Source organism: Embiotoca jacksoni, unplaced genomic scaffold, assembly GCF_022577435.1.
Source record: "Embiotoca jacksoni isolate LCO1_2020_lvr unplaced genomic scaffold, fEmbJac1.0.p SCAF_15, whole genome shotgun sequence".
Lineage (NCBI taxonomy): Eukaryota > Metazoa > Chordata > Actinopteri > Embiotocidae > Embiotoca > Embiotoca jacksoni.
In genome coordinates this window covers 401,804-418,248 of record NW_027185285.1, presented here as the reverse complement: position 1 = coordinate 418,248, position 16,445 = coordinate 401,804, and the positions used below count along the sequence as shown (strand labels likewise).

General features: G+C 43.0%; 2 protein-coding genes across 3 annotated transcripts; both read left to right on the top strand.

Moving 5' to 3' along the window:
* Window positions 1–941: 941 nt before the first annotated feature.
* stard3 (StAR related lipid transfer domain containing 3) lies at window positions 942–9,985 on the top strand. 2 transcript variants are annotated; one of them, XM_069148616.1, is made up of 15 exons: window positions 942–1,001; window positions 2,925–3,163; window positions 3,295–3,372; window positions 3,712–3,789; window positions 3,902–3,955; window positions 4,429–4,546; window positions 4,630–4,731; window positions 4,887–4,942; window positions 5,056–5,148; window positions 5,469–5,531; window positions 7,060–7,155; window positions 7,245–7,324; window positions 7,440–7,544; window positions 7,684–7,777; window positions 8,110–9,985. In XM_069148616.1, the coding sequence occupies exons 2-15, from the start codon at window positions 2,951–2,953 to the stop codon at window positions 8,248–8,250; spliced, it is 1,371 nt and encodes a 456-aa protein (XP_069004717.1). In that variant the 5' UTR covers window positions 942–1,001; window positions 2,925–2,950; the 3' UTR covers window positions 8,251–9,985. The 2 variants fall into 2 exon arrangements, with proteins under 2 accessions (XP_069004717.1, XP_069004716.1); XM_069148615.1 differs by having other exon boundaries at window positions 4,426–4,546.
* Window positions 9,986–11,045: 1,060 nt separating this feature from the next.
* mreg (melanoregulin) lies at window positions 11,046–13,999 on the top strand. Its single transcript, XM_069148482.1, has 5 exons — window positions 11,046–11,291; window positions 11,442–11,604; window positions 11,911–12,001; window positions 12,076–12,239; window positions 13,056–13,999. Exons 1-5 carry the CDS (start codon window positions 11,200–11,202, stop codon window positions 13,269–13,271), a joined length of 726 nt encoding a protein of 241 aa, XP_069004583.1. The 5' UTR covers window positions 11,046–11,199; the 3' UTR covers window positions 13,272–13,999.
* The last annotated feature ends 2,446 nt before the right edge of the window (window positions 14,000–16,445 follow it).

Here is a 16,445-nt window from a genome sequence, read left to right as displayed (position 1 = left end):
CTGCATGAATGAACCAGAGCTAACATTAGGTAGGTCATTCATTGTTTTTACAATCTGGCTCAGGGCTTGTTTCAGATTATTTACATCTAACAGTGAAAGAAAAAAAAATAAGGGAATAATACAGCTTTCATCTCCTTTATTCAATTTCTAAAGCTTTCATATTGCAACAGTTTTGCACCTGCTACTCTAAAACAGTTTGAAATATTATTTATTTCCTTGTTTTGTTTACTTTGATGCTTTCCCTCTATTGAAATGCTGATTTTTTTTTCTCACAGCCAACACTACATGGCTATACTGATGATGCAGTCTAAAAGATTTCTTGCTTCTCTAATTTGTTAATTAGGACGCAGTGTCTCCCTTTTCTCTCTCCCTCCCAAGTTTTTATTTTTATTTTTTTATTAAATACATAGAAAACGTTAGATAGACTTAAATCTTTTGCGGTGCAACCGTGAGATGTAATGCATTTTTTTATGTACTGTTTGGGCCTGTATATTCGATTTACATAGGCTCCTTGTTTTGAGACTAATTTCTGTTTTCTGACGAAACCGGAAGTACATCGCAGTTCGCACTCTTGCCTGATTTTAGAGCGCTTTGCAAGCGTGGCGGTCCCTGGACGGTAAAGTCGGCATCGTTAGCAAGGCAACACCAGTTTCCACCAAACTAACAGTTTGTTTGTTCTGAAATTGTGTTTTGTTTTTAATCTTTTTTTTCTTTTTTCTTTTTTTTTAATCTTTTTTTTATATATATATAAAAAAGAGGGTTAAAAACAGGGCTGTAGTTACTGACATGGACCACTGGGGGGGGGGGGAGCGCTGAACAACTAACGAACTCTGACTGGAACATCCGGTGCGGACCTTCAAAATAAAACTCCAAATCGGGGTCGTGGCTGCGGTCACGTGACTTCCGAAGCGAGAGGCGAGTGAAGCATCTCGCGCAGTAATTTCTTCTTTGAAAGGTCAACCCGGAAGACTTCACCTGGCGATGATGTTGTGGTAAATCAAGTGAGTTTAACGCCATAAACTTGTTGTTTTTTTTGGTTGGGGGAGGTGAAGGTGAAACCATTAATAGGTTATCTCGTACTTACATGTTATGGAGCACGACTTCCTGTTGCTGTTTACTCGAGTCATGCTGTGTGTGTGTGTGTGTGTGCACCAGCTGGCCTAGCAAATGAAACGAACTTGTTTAGGAGCTAACCGGGGGTCGTTGACAAGTGTTCCTGTTCATTAGTTCAACATAATCACATCTGTGGAGTCGTGTGAGGTTGTTTTCCAGCGATCCTAGTCGATGTTTTCTGTCCGTCTCGCTTTATTATTATTTATTTTTTTTAACAGAATTCAAATACTTTGTTTGTTTGTTTGTTTGTTTTCATAGCGGAAGTGGAGGGGTCTCAAACTAATCTGAATTTTAAAGATTTGAGATTATGTCGTTTTCCGTGTCAGTAGATAAGGCGGAGACGACCAGTTCAGGTAGTTGGAGAGATAATCGACTGATGAGTGATTCAACTGGACTAACGATGGTCCAGTGGTCCAATGGTCCAACACGCTGGTTTAAAAACAACAGGCCGACTTCCTGTTGAAAGCTTTTCTTCTGCCAAAAAAAAAAAAATGATGTCATGTCGAAAGCATCCTAAGATAAATGCATTCAAAAAAAAAGTTGTCTGAGGTGGTTTGCTGGAGGAACATTGCCTGTAAATCTGAGATCAAATCATGAGCGAGTTTTAAAACAGTTTATTTTATGTAAAAAAAAAAAAAAAAGGCAATAAGCCAACAATGCTACCTTTTTTTTTTTATTTTATTTTTTATTAAAGCTGTTTATCTGAACCACAGCGAGGTGAGGAGAGTCATCAAACTGCACTGCAGAGCAGAGAGAGTGTGAAGGATGGTTATCCTCTTTCCACCTCTGCTTCAGTGCACATAATTAACCTGCTTTATTCACCAAAAGTTTTTTTTAATTTTTTTAACCGTCTTCTCGTCATGACGATGTGGCCCTGATGTTGTCATCAAAAATCTCTGAATGGCTTGTGATCTTTTGTACTGCCTGCTTATGTTATCACGGCCCTCTTTTTCCCCCCGTTCTTCATAATATAAAATGTTAAAGGCCCACAAATGATAACTTCCGATCTCCCCTTTCTTTTTGCATCATAAATCAGATTGAGGTGCCGTATAAATCCCGTTGACGCATCGAAAACGCTCGGTACGTGGAGAAATATCCCCCGTTACTCAGCAACCGTGCCGTTTGGACAAACTCAAGCTGGTGACATACGTCCGCCCTCGGCATGACCTGCTGTCCATCATTTTATGAGGAACAAAACACCCAGCGGTCTGCGATTAGCCTGAGTGTGTGTCACTCAGAGAAGGGTCAGCCAATGGGAAGAGAGGGTCATGGATATTATTGTGCCTTGTACACACAGATGCACGCAATAAACGAATACCATTTGCACGAGGTGCAATTGCACCATTGTTTAGGTGTATATATGTATTTCTTTCTTTCTTCCTTAGCTGTATAGATGTAAATTTACGTTTTATAGGTCGATTTATGCGTGTCAGTTTTTGTTTTTGCACACTGAGAGAACAAGTTACAACCAATGTGTAAACATACCTGAACAATAAAGCTGACTCTGATTCTGATCAATGTTTTTGGTGGAGCTCCAGAGAGAAGCTAAAAGCGAAAAGATGTACAACTATATTGAGACATAAAAACACACACACACACACACACACAAAAAAAATCTTCTTATGGATATTAAGACAGCAAACAAGTGCAGGAAACGTGTAAAATATGGGATTTATAATAGCAGCACTTAAGAAAACGGTGACATGCAGTGTGTTTCATAGTTTCTATATATATATTATTTTTTTACATATATTTATAGGGGCGGTCGCACTAAATATAACAAACGGCCACCTTGCTCTCTCCTGCCGCAGAGGGAGTTTCCTGTCTCTCAGCAGGAATGCCGGGTGTAGAGTACGGGGAGCTCGGGGCCAGCATGCCTGCCATCGCCTCCCTGAACGCCTCCTACTCTACATCGCTGTCCCTCCCTTCCCCGTACATGCTGGTGCCCCCCGCAGAGCGCAAGGTCATCTCTGACGTGCGGCGCACCTTCTGTCTCTTTGTGACGTTCGACCTCCTCTTCATCTCACTTCTCTGGATCATTGAGCTGAATGTGAGTTTTCCCGTATCTTAAACGGCCGGAGGACTTTAGAGAAACACTCCGCGACCCCGTCGGCTCTTTTTGTTGCAACGGGTTCAGACTCCGTTTCATGATGATGTAGCCTCTGCTCTGTTGTCCCGCAGATTTCCAGCACAATCTGGGACAGCTTGAAGAACGAGGTGCTCCGTTATAACTTCAGGTCTTCCTTCTTTGACATCTTTGTAAGTGGGTCAATCCAACTTTGGTGCATTTTCCATTTCAGTTTAATGTTGAATTGTTGTTTTCAAATCGGTGGCGTGTAAATCCTGGTCATGTTTTCAACGCTTGGATCGTGATATGAATCGGCTCATTTTCTGCCTTTTTTATTTTTTTATTTTTTTTAAAATTATTATTGGTTTCAAAACCTGTAGAAACTGACTAGATTAGTCACACATCTGCATTCACAAGGGAATACAACGTTTACAGAGTCAACCTTCCTGCAACATGTGATAACACCAAAGGCCTGAGGTCTCACTATTTCTCTCTCCTCCTCCTCCTCCTCCTCCTCATCGTCGTCTCAGCTTCTTGCCGTGGTTCGTTTCCTGTGTCTACAAGTGGGTTATGCTGCTTTCCGCTTGAAACATTGGTGGGTTATTGCGGTGAGTGAGCTCGGTCGCAGGGAAACACGCCCTGATGAGATAGTGTATGATTTTATATTTTAATCGTAGCAGGACATAAATGAATAATTCAAACATTCTTCACACTCCGCAGGTTACCACTCTAGTGACCAGCGTCTTCCTTGTTGTTAAGGTCATCGTATCCAATGTGAGTGCCCCCCCCACCCCCCTCCCTCTTCTACACTTTCACAGTTGTGTGTGTGTGTGTGTCTGTATCTGTATCTGTCTGTCTGTCTGTCTGTCTGTCTGTAAACATGTCAGTTGAAACCACTTCTACTTTTTTGCTTCTTCATTTCTGCCGGTGATCCACAGTCTGAGCTGATGAAAGTCTTTATGATTTTCCTGCTCTGTGCCGCTCGGAGGACCAAAGACGTTTTCTTATCTGCCTTTTGACCTCCGTTTATCATCAAGTCCTTTATGCCAGATGCTTTTATGTGGCTCAATAAATGTTTTGCATGCAACAATAGGGGAGTGAACCAACACAAAATGCAGCTTCCACCTCTGTTATGGAAGGTGTAAAAGTAAAAGTAGTTTTATGTGCTTTGTACTTTTATGGTTATTGTTTTTTTTAGTGTTTTTTTTTTTTTACCTTCTTTGATCCTGCTTTCTGTCTCCTAGCAGCTCCTGTCCCAGAATGCCTTTGGCTACGTCTTGCCCATCACCTCGTTTGTGGTGGCCTGGCTGGAGACGTGGTTCCTCGACTTCAAGGTTCTCACGCAGGAAGCTGATGATGAACGAGGTGAGATACGAGTTCACACAAGACTCGACAAAAAAACCAACCTGCGTCTCCTTCTCGACTGTTTTTTTCTCTTTTGACCTCAGCCTACTTAGCAGCTGTGAACGCGGCCTGCGAACGAGCCCCCATGATCTACCCACGCGCCATCTCGGACGGACAGTTCTACTCCCCACCCGAGTCTGTCGAAGGTGACGTCTCTGATAAGTTTTGATCAAGCACCGTCTCTGCCTCAGTGGGTTCATCCCTTCCAGGTTGTTTCTGCTTTTTTTTTTTTTTTTTTTTAACCATATTTGAGCTACAGAGAGTTTTTTTTTTTTTTTTTTCCCCTGAATTGTGCCTGCAGGCTCCGAAGAGGATCTGGATGAGGAGGGTCTTGGGCGCAAAGCTGTCACTGCTCAGGTACCTGCGTCGGTCTGCGGCGTCTTTACCATCAGCCCTGCTAGCAGCTCCTCATGTGACGATTTCCTGCTGCGTCTTCTTCACTTGTGTCCTCCTCTTCCCTGTTGCCGCAGGAGAAGGAGTACGTCAGGCAGGGTCGGGAGGCCATGTCTGTGGTGGAGCAGATCCTCACCCAGGAGGACAACTGGAAATATGAAAAAAACAATGTAAGTGTAGACTCTTAATATATTTCATGTGTCCATTAGAACAGTTCTGAAAGATCAGTCAGGAGCAAAGTGTGCTGTGAACACGATTTCTCAGGAACCACTTCGAAGGAACTTGGCCACTTTTTTAAGCATAGATGTTTATGGATGAGGTTCATCCGTGCATTTTCTTTTTGTCAGTGTGTCTTACTCGTTCTCGCTGAATTTATTTTCCTCACTGTCCGTTTCTTCTGCTCTGCATCACGTTGTGCAACGCTGTGTTGTCGTTTTGTTTGACCTGAAATTCCTGTTACTGACAGTGTTTTTGTGTTTTGTGTTGACAGGAAATAGGAGATTCAGTCCACACGCTAGAGATTCCCTTCCACGGAAAGACTTTCATTCTGAAGGTACGGCAGTCGTTTGTGTGTTCAGTGTAAAACCAAAACGTATCCTGTTCCAGCAGCGACTCCAGGAAGTCATGATGTTTAAACTCTGAATAGTTCCGTCATGTCCAGACAAGTCATTTAACCGTGAATAGTTCCAGATTAGTACGCTGACACGGATGTTTTTCAAGCTCTTTTAAATAGTCACGTATAAAACTGTCACAGTAAAAAGTAAACCAGGCTCTTTTTTTTTCTTTCTTTTTTTTTAAACTCTCGTCTGCGACTGAATTGAGAATGCGTGAAGCTGATACGCGTGCACGCGTTTGAACGGCCTCTTCAGGGTAAAGCGGTGGAATAATCGAGACTGCAGGAGTGCTGAATTAAATGACGTGTCACTGAGGATTTCTGGTGTAGAAAGGAGTTCTTTCAGCCTGTGTAATTTCCCATAGAGGAAGTCAGCATGCTGCGTAACTGAGGCGATTTGTTTTTGTAGGCTTTGCAACTGTATCTTGTGGACTTATTGCTGTAAATGATGAACCAACACAAAACCAGCGTGGCCTCATATTTACTTTTCCTTGGTGACCTGCAGACTTATTCAAGTGATTGTATATTTATTTCAGTTGTGTTTTTTTTTCCTGTCTGGCACTTAACACACACAAATATGAACAAGACAGTAAACAAAATGAACATGCTTGTTGTCCGTCCTACGTGTATGATGCTGAAACACAACCTTCGGTCCATGTATTGTGTGATTTGAGTACATTTGTTTCCTCATAAAACTTTTCTGCAGGCATTTTTTTTTTTATTTTTTTTTTTTTAAATACTTTGAAATGCTTGACAATATTATTTGACTCTGACATCACCTTTTAAACTTATTTTTTGTTGAATTCGAGTGAATACAGTTTTTCTTTGCTAGATTTGGCTCCACAATGTAGAACCACAGTCACCATAGTAAGAGCGAGTAGAATAATAGACTCCTTTTTGAATATGTGGAAGTAAATATTTTATGACTGAACACGACGGGGGTTTCCAGCAGGAACGATGATGATGATAAGCACACGAGAAGTGGTATTTAATGGGCCTTACGAGTATGAATGGGCCTTTTGAATTTCGGTGTCCTGACAACTGTGAACAACCGTCAAGATGATATTTCATCAGAATATCAGGTGTGACAGGAACTTTGATCTTATCTACAGATAGCCTGCGGGTGATGCGTTTAGGGAACATCTGTAAATTGTAGCAACTACCAATGAGATGTTTCGGGGTCATCTGTAAGTTGTTGTTAAATAGAACGACCTGGGTTACACTCTTCCCCTCTTAACTGCATGAAAGCTAAAAAAAATTTGTACTGCAATGTGTTATGTCATTTTTTTTTTTTTTTTTTTTTTTTTTTGTCTTCGTTAAATTGGATTTCATGAAGTTGGTATCGTTCAGGAACATCTACCGATACCGATATCAAATGTTTTTTTGAATGATGTGGCGTATCGATTGATATGAAATAATTGGTGTGATGTATTACACATGTCTCAGCCTCATGTCTGATGTGTTCCAGGCCTTAATGCAGTGTCCCGCCGAGCTCGTGTATCAGGAGGTGATCCTGCAGCCGGAGAAGATGGTTCAGTGGAACAGAACGGTTTCCGCCTGCCAGGTGACGAAGGCTCTCTGTTCTTTTGAACATTTTTCACTGTCAAGTTGTGCCAAGCTAAAACCTAATATCGCTTCCTGGCTTTTCCTCAGATCCTTCAGAGGGTTGATGACAACACTCTGGTCTCGTACGACGTCTCCTCTGGTGCAGCAGGGGGAGTCGTGTCTGCGAGGTGCGGACGGCTTTTTCTTCTTGCTTGTCTTTTCTCTTTTCCGTTTAAGAACTTCAGGTCTGAAATAAAGTAAATTAACCGACTGATTGATTCATTTATTTTTTTCTTCCTGCAGGGACTTCGTTAACGTCAGACGAGTGGAGCGCAGGCGAGACTGCTACATGTCTGCTGGCATGGCAACCAACCACGACACCAAACCTCCAATCGGCCGCTACGTCAGGTCAGAGCTGTTCTCCAGCCGGGCTGCTTGTCACTGATCCAGTAAATCCCAGCGTCATATCGATTTGATAAAGGCCAGTTGTGTTTGACTGTCCGTCTTCTCTTTTACCTTTTTTTTTTTTTTTTATTGCCGGTCTCAGGGGAGAAAATGGCCCGGGGGGATTTGTGGTCCTCAAATCCAGCAGTAACCCGTCCGTCTGCACTTTCATCTGGGTCCTCAACACAGACTTGAAGGTTAGAAAAGGCTTGCTTGCGAGTTCTCGAAAAACATTTTGTGGCGTGAGGAAAGGTGGGATCAAGTAGAATTTTTAAATTTTGAATATAGGAAAGAGGAAAAAAACTGAACAAGACTGGAGAAAATAGGGTGTTTTAAAAATGACTCGATCTGAAATGACATCAAATCCAAGAATTTACAGGCAACAGTAGACAGAGAAGTGAGAATTTATGCATGAAATATGTGTAAAAATACATTAAAGATGCAGGAATGTAAAAATGTGTTAGAAATTTAGAAAGATATTTTAATTTGAGTAGAAAACGATTAACACGGATGTTTTGTGTCTCATTAGGGCCGCCTGCCCCGCTACCTCATCCACCAGAGTCTGGCTGCCACCATGTTTGAATTCATGTCCCATTTACGCCAACGTATCGCCGAGCTGCGGCCGTCTCTCCACCCCCACCACCACCACCACCACCACCACCACACCTAAAGCAGGAGAGATGCCGCCGCTTGTTGGAAGATGCCACTACTTCTTTTCTACATTCTTTTTTTTTTTTTTTTTTTACTTTAATCCCAAAAAAGGCACAGCGGTGACGCCTCTAAACATGGGAAATGTGAGACATTTACCACATCTCAGTCAGAGGAGACGAGGAATGAGTCGGTTCCTCCTTGTCTTTAAGCGTCGGTGTCGTTTTTGTTTTGTTTTTTTAAAGCCTGATCATTTAGCATTTTTTTGTTGTTGTTGTTGTTTCCTGATTCTGGCTCGACTTTACTATAACAAGAAGACTCGGATGAAGATGTGTGGGACGCTCACCGTCTGACTCGTTACAAAAGAACTGTTGCAACGACTGAAGCCGCCGTGTCTCTGAGCCTTATCTCGCTGCACGTATTGTTAGCCATCGATTTGCTGCTTTCTTTTACGTATTTTCTGTGCGTCTGTTTTCACTGCACCGTCGTACATCACGGTGACCTCTCAACACTTCACAGCCATATTTTACAACAAAGGCGTCATTGGAACGGGTGAAACCTTACAGCTTATTCCTTTCCTTTACTACACTGTGCTCGATGGGGAGTGCGGGGGGGGGGGGGGGGGGGGCGCTCTGCTGTCTGATCACCACTAGAGGGAGACACGCAGTGAAAGCCTCTTTGGTTGGACACAAAAAAAAAAAATCGGCTAACGTGTAACCAAGCGTTACTGTGGGTTTTTAATGCTGCTGTTGTGGGAGCAGCTCAACTAGGAGTCCGATCAGAAGACTGTTAGTCAGTCTGGACAAATAAAGATGACGATTATGTTTATGAATTAGGATCCCGTACACTTATTAAAGCGATCTTTTGTGCCAGTAACCTCAAGTGGCCTTGTGGTAAAATATCTCAACTCATTATTTGTCATTGAAGCTTATTACTGTACTGATATGACATCTGCCCCCCCCCCCCTCTCCTCCTCCCCCCCTCAGGTCCTGAGACGTGGCACTGAGGGAGGTTTTGCTCTCATTTCTGACACTATCAATCACTATGATGTTTTTTTTACAACCACGTAGAAACGTCGCCTGAGCTTTAGTTTTGTGTGAAACTGCAACTCGGTGTTACGATGTACCTCAGAAATTTCACTGTTTGTAATCACATCGGTTTGGAAAAGTGGCTAATCGCTGAGGTTTTAGTGATTTGGTTCAAGTCACGGTTGAGTTTAAAGCAAAGGCGGAGAGTTGGTCTTCCTTGTGCTTTTAAGTATTGAGACACAAAAGAAAAATTCATACTTTAAAGGTGCATAATTGGAGTTGTAACTTTGATATCCACATCAGTGGATGCTCCAATCACAGTCTGAAATTATTCCTGGAGTCCAAAAAAAAGACTTATTGGGATGAACTGAATGATTTATAACGACTGATTTTTTTTTTTAATTTTTTTTTTTAGCTTCTCACTGTACAGAAGGAATGTCAAAAGATGATATCAATGATTTGGTGCCTTTATAATGATAACTTTACATGTCAAGCCTTTTCTTTTGCTTTTGTGTTTACGTCATGCTGTTAAATCTATGCTCAATACCTTCAACAAAGGTGTATTATATTCATATGAAGCCTGTTTAAAGTTACTGTTTTCTTTCATAGTTTTTGAATGAATTTGTCTACAAATCCTCCGTCACACGTGTTTAATTTAAAGCCATCACAACTGACCAACAGTTTTTACTGAGTCTTAACCAGTGTCTTACGTCTAATAAAATATATGAACTTAAGACGGATATAACCTGCTCTTTATTATAAATCCCTTGTTGTATTTTTTTGAAATGATAAATCATACAGATGTCGTTAGTTTTTCCCCTTACTGCAACCAAACCACACTGAATGACTTCTAATTCACAGGACATTGAATCATAGGAGTGTTTATGTCTTGAAAAATAATACCCTGTGACTTTGAGCCTTTGTCACATGCATGACGGGCTTACTGTAGCAAAAAGTGAAGTAGAAGGCTCTCCACTGGAGGCTGAATCTCCCTCCACATTATGCGGCTCCATAGCATCACAATGTGTGAACAATGCTTCGCCAGTTCAGACTTTCTAAAAGACGGATGTGACGCTTGTGAATTTGTAAAAAAAAAAATCTGGAGCAAGTCTGGAAAAAACAATCGTGATTTAAACCCTCGTTACAGATTCCTGATTAATTCATCTCCGTAACCGCACAAATTAAAATTAAATAATCCTTGAATCGATCCGCCGTGGTAGGTTGGATACAGACTGTGCAATCAGACTTGTTACTGCAGAAGAGATGTGTTGTCCTCGGGGCAAAACAAAGCGCTCAGGACAAGAGATGCAGCCGCTCACATGATTGTGCTGTGACTGTCTTCTGAGGCTACGGCTGTGTGAATATTTGTCTGGGTTTGGTTTTTTTTTTTTATTCGATGAGAGTGCGAGCGTCTCACTGCTCTCATTGTCCTCCATGTACAGCTGACGAGAGACACCAGTCCTTGGGCTGCCGTCTGCCTGAGCTACTCTGGCCGATGATCAGAAGGACGAACCTCTCCTGGACGTGGAGCCGCGGCGACCTCCTGGAAAATGGGGAAGTTGAAAATTAGGTAGACTTTGGGGATCAGTGGCCTTTATTTTGTAACTTTTTCTTTTTTTTTTTTTTATACTTGTTGTTCTTTCTGATCATTTTTTTTTTTACCACATGTTCTTCCTCTGAAAGGGAAACCAGATTTCTAAGATTCATTCTAGTCGACCACATATATGCTGTGACTGCTGCCTTTTCTCACTTTGTCACATCTTTTTTTGAAATATAGGCAGTGACTGAGGTCTCTTTAGAGCATCCACGGGGGGACGGCGGCACTGGAATCCACCTCACTGTTGCTTGAGGAACCACAGAAGGCCATTCGAAGAACTGAAGCACCACTTCTCCCTCTGGATTATCTGACACTGTGAACTCCCTGTTGAGTCTGTTCTGAATAGATGGGTTCAGCCTTTAAAAAGTTCTGCCGGCAGTGCTGCTGCTGCTGCGCTAATGATGACGATGATGACGATGAAAAGCAGCCTTTACTACCGTAAGATGAAACCAGAAAGCTCGTCACCGCATGCCCCATTTTAGTATATACGTTCCTGTAAACGTCCATATAACTGATTGTCGTGTGTACCGATCTCTGTATGAATGTTTAATAACTTTTGTGTTTGTGCGCTGCTGGTCGACTTCACAGTCCGGATCCGCTGGAGTACTTTAACCGTGAGGTCCAGAAGCGTCGAGAGGAGGAGACCAACCTGTGGAGTACACCAGGAGACCCCAGCCACTCGGAGAGAGATGACGACCGGACACTTCACACACTGCTGCAGGCCAGGAACAAGACCCGCATGGGATCCACGGTTAGTGAGAGAGTCAGGATGTAGTTTAAGGCCTTAATTCAGTCCTGATGAAGTGAAGATGAGAAAAAGGAACCAATAACAACACAGACAAGTGACACTAACTGATACCAACAGCTGAACTGTAATTACATATATGGTGTGAAGTGATACAGCCCTGTTTGTGGTCGAGATCAGTTTCCAGAAACAGCCAGAGGTCAGCAGGACAGAGGATCAGATTATCCAGTTACAACACAGCAGACCAGAGGAACTGTTCTCATGAAGGAGGAAAAAAAAAAGAAACAACTTTATTGTTCTTGTCTTGTTCAGGGCTATCGTCGCCTGAGCGTCGACATCGAGGCTATGAGAGACACACGCCGAGAAGTCCGAGACAAATGGAAGACGATCCTGGAGAACCTAGGTGGGGCTGCACAGATGAGACATGAGGCAGATTGCGATTGTGTAATTACTGAGATTATGTGCCTTCTTTTCTAGGTTTCATGGCCGAGGCGGACTCTCTGCTGACGGTGTCTGCCGGTGGCTCACATGACCGCATGCGTGACGCCCCGGCAGCTCGTGCTCTGCTTCATACGCTCCACACCGAGACCTCCGTCTTCAGCAGCAGAGAGCCACCGCCAGAAAGATATCTTTTCATCCTGGTGAGAGAGTAAGGGGAGATGGGGGGGTTGTCGCCAGAGGCCCCTCAACTTTGAACTAGTCACTGAAAAAAGATGGCCCTCTGTGACCCGGAGTTTAGGGTTAAAAAGACACCCTGCAGCTGTCCTGTGAACAAGATCTTCAGGCTTGCAGGTCACTAAAGTTTAAAAAAAGTTTCAGATGTCTTTAAGGTCAAATCTGACTAGTTGACAAAATGTAATAATAGATTAGCAAGACTCTCCCACTCCAAATACTTCCTTTTATTTTCCTGAATTTTACAGCCACAATATTATGTTCTTGTTTTAGGGGTATGAATTTAAGATCCTCTGTAAATGTAAACTGTATTTATCTATGGGTATGAGCTATATTTATCTGCTTTTACACATTTAAGTCGTAAAGTTCATTAGTTCCAAACTTGTGTATTGGACATTTTTAAGGAGTTACAAAAGAAATCTAAAGGGGTTGTGAGAGGAATCGAGTAAAAAAGAGGAAACAAACAATATCTGCTGCACAAATCTGGATTAATTATTGTGCACTTTTCTTGTCTCTGATGCTAAAAGTACTCAACTACTACCTTTACAACTGGTCATCTATTGGTGTGTAGGCTTTGGCTTTACTTCCTCATTTAATGCCAGGCTTTTTTTCTGCACGTCAACAAAACTTTTTAAAATGCTTTTAAGAAGACGGTCAGTGTAGAATCACAGCCAAGAAAGGACAGAGGATCACACATTAGAGGATCTATGGTGAAATGGAAAACTGCTCCTTTAACGTCGACGTTCTGACTACATTCACCTTCAACCACTTCGTCTCCTTCACAGGATCGTCTCCTGTACCTCGACATAGCCGAAGATTTTCTGGCAAAGGCAAAGCGCTTCTATCCGCCAAGGGATGATTCTGACGAGGACATGTCGGGCCTCGGCATAAACCTGCCGCTGCTGCTGGCCAGGGTCGAGTCCATGAACGGAAGGGGCGAGGAAGAGGATGATGATGAGGAGAGCGGAAGAGAAGATGGAAACTTGAGTGACAGATCCTAAGATGCGCTAGCTGCAGTAACAACAGACACAAGGCAGGGGGCAGTAGTCATCAACCCTGGAGACCTGGATGACAGCATTGCGTTGCTCTTCAAGTGTCTCGGTGTTGCTGCGGCCTTAGTCCGAACAGTTTCTCCTTTGTCCCTCAGCTGCACAGCTTGATTCTCTTTCTGTTTTCTCTGATCAAAATTTAAAAGGGTTTAGCAGATTTTTGGTTGAATGTTACAGATGTCTCAACGTTGTGTGTGTTTTTCTGTCTAGCAAAGATATTTATGAAATTTCTCGCCTGTTCATTGTTCATCTGTTGTGAACCTTCGGGGTAGCGATGTTCCTCTGAGCAGAGCCTCTTTATATTTTGTCCTATGATCATCAGCACTTGTCTTATTCAATCACATGATCGGTAAACATCACTGAATAAACATCCCACTGATCTGTGGTCAGATCTTTTCTTTAAGTTTTACGAGAATGTGTTTCTGTGTTTGAATAATCAATACTTTAAAACTTAAAGTCTGCAAATGATTTTGGAGAACGGTGAATGGAAATGCAACGTAGTAGGTTCTGTACGTTCAACTTTTAAACTGGGTTGTGCGCGTGTATCTGAGATGAGTTTCAGGGGATGCATGTGAGGGAATGTTTCCTCTCTGGTGATTTGCTAGAAATGTCAAAAGATTTATAAATGTGTGTGGAGGTCTGCGGACGTGTTCTGGTGTCAAGTTCATGATGAAATAAAGTTCCAGCCCTAAAGCCTCTTCCTGTATGTGTGCAATGTCACATGTTCCCTCAGTGGGGCCGCCTCATGTGAAGTAGTTTCCAGCTCATCTAAAAATCAAAATACTGAAAAAGAATGAAAGAATTTGCATGTGTTGTAGCTGCATGGAGTTAAAGTTCGTGATTCCTCAGATATGTGGCATGGGAGCAAACTACTTTCGAGGTGGAAAGTCTGCTCCTTCGCCGCCACGTGGCCCGTCAGATGTGTACCCGTGGCTGGCTCACACTCTGATCCGCGGGCAGTCCCCAAATCTGGATCCGGTGCGGCCCGTCTGGCGTCTGACCGCCCCTCTGGGAGCGGACCGGGTTGCAAGATGGATGGCAACGATGTTGTTTTGGTGGTCAGCTGCTTGTTGTTGTTATGTAAGAGAGAGGGCACATGTTTGAACACTGCACCAGCCTGGTGGTGCAGCGGAACACAAATAGATGATAACACTTTGACTCTGTGGCGCAGATATCAAGCATCAGAGACTCTGGACAGGAATCAATAGAAAGTTAACTTTCCTTTAAATTCTTCTGACTGTTTCAGGAACCCTTTGTGACAGGCCGACCATTGTAGGAGGCTCATCTCTGTCCCCCCAAATTCATTCCCCTGTCACAAAATAAAAATGCAATATTTGGCCATATTTACTTCCTCCTGACAGACCTGGGCTTCATTCTGCAGTTGCCCTTCTCCTCCCTCTGTCCCTCCCACTCTCTGTTGTCTTCTTCGGTGGCAGCTCATTTAAATGTCACTTTGCAGCAGCTGTGGCAGCGTTGTTATGCAACACAAAAGTTCTTCCTGGTCGGAGTCAGGTCTGGCGCGGGTGGAGGGACTAGGACTGTGACAGACTCTCACCTCATCACTGCTCACCTTTAAAGACCCTCAACAGCACTGGCTTCATTAACATAGCATGAGTCACCAGAGAACAGCGAAGAGGTGAAGGCCATGTAACGTCCTCCTGCAGTTTTAGCTTGTGTCTGTACTAATAACAAAAACTACAAATGAATGTACTATACCCTGATTTAGAATATGACTTTTTCACTTAAAAATTCAAAAAAGACGTGAGCTCAACATGGAAGGACCTTGCATAGGTTTCTGAAATGGCATTCATGGTTGTCATGATGTCATGGCGTGTCTGAATGAATCACTCTCTGAGATGCCTCCTTGCTCACCTATTTCTGTGTGACACCTAAAAATATTTGACATGTGCAGTGTCAGCATGCTGAGAAGTTGCAGAGAGAAAACTGAAATATTGTACTTGCCAGGTAAAGGGAAAAACGGCGTGAAGCCGTTTCCTTAAATATACAGGACATATCGGCCTACGTGTCAGTGGAGAGGAACAGCAGTGATTTACACAAAGTCATGAAATACAGTCAAATAAGATATAATGTTATAAAGTGGTTCACATGTGATACAGTATGCACTGAATCCTGAAATTTGACTGATTGATCCGGGTCCTTGTGACTTGGATGGTGACACTTTGTGCTGTGTATGTAATATCTGATATTGTTTGTCTGATGATATCAGGGCCTGATGTGGATGAATGAGTCAGAGACAGGGACCGGTGGTAACTTCACACCAGCACATAACTGTCATAGAGTTGTGTGCGCGCATGCGTGTGCGTGCGAGTGTGCGTGTGCGTGCTTGTGCGTACTTGTGCGTGCGTGCTTGTGTGTAGGTGTGTGTCTGTCACAGTCCGTAACCGGAGTTGATTATGGCTTGCGTGGCGCTCTGTCACCAACGTAATGAATCACTGGGGACGGAGCCCTTCCTGCTACTGCTACTGTGAGACGGCACACTGTTACGGGATCTAATGAGGGGTGTTTGATGTTGTCATGAGGCCCAGCTGTTGTATAAATTCCCTCTGAACTGTATTATGAATAAAAAAAATAAATTAAAAAAAAGCAGCTGGATATAATGTCCTCAAAGTTCTTTGTCTCTCTTCACCTTTTATTTCCAAGTGACAGCTGTGACTCCTGATTCATACATTTTTAACCTACATGCCTGAAATATCCTTTGTGTATAAAAAACAGCTGCATCACTGTTGTCTTTCCACATTAGCAGGGTCTCACTTGCTGCTTTGTGTATGCCAAGATCAAAATCTTATTAAGATTCCTCTCCTCAGACTGAACCTGTTGTGTGTGTGTGTGTCTGTCTACATGTTTATACGATCTCTATCCCCATAATCTCCAGGATACTGTCCCCTATGTGATCAAAGCTGAAGTGGAAAATGTTGGGCTGAGTGATTAAGGAGGTGACTGCCCGTACAATTTGAGAATCGAGGGATTTTTCAGCCCAATTACCCATAACCCCCTCCTTCAGAGCGGCTTCCAGCTGTCCGGGAATGAGACTCGGAGGACTCGGTGTCGGATGTCGGTGCACTCTGATTGTAGAGTGACAACATGGATCAGAAATAGCAACAGACC

Bases quoted from the DNA above. Each gene is read 5' to 3' on its own strand.
- stard3 (XM_069148615.1), top strand. From the start codon at position 2,951: ATGCCGGGTGTAGAGTACGGGGAGCTCGGGGCCAGCATGCCTGCCATC. The intron at 3,373-3,711 runs GTAAGTGGGTCA...TCGTCGTCTCAG, and splicing joins CTTCCTTCTTTGACATCTTT to CTTCTTGCCGTGGTTCGTTT. The intron at 7,778-8,109 runs GTTAGAAAAGGC...GTGTCTCATTAG, and splicing joins TCCTCAACACAGACTTGAAG to GGCCGCCTGCCCCGCTACCT.
- mreg (XM_069148482.1), top strand. From the start codon at position 11,200: ATGGGTTCAGCCTTTAAAAAGTTCTGCCGGCAGTGCTGCTGCTGCTGC. The intron at 11,605-11,910 runs GTTAGTGAGAGA...TGTCTTGTTCAG, and splicing joins AGACCCGCATGGGATCCACG to GGCTATCGTCGCCTGAGCGT. The intron at 12,240-13,055 runs GTGAGAGAGTAA...TCTCCTTCACAG, and splicing joins AAAGATATCTTTTCATCCTG to GATCGTCTCCTGTACCTCGA.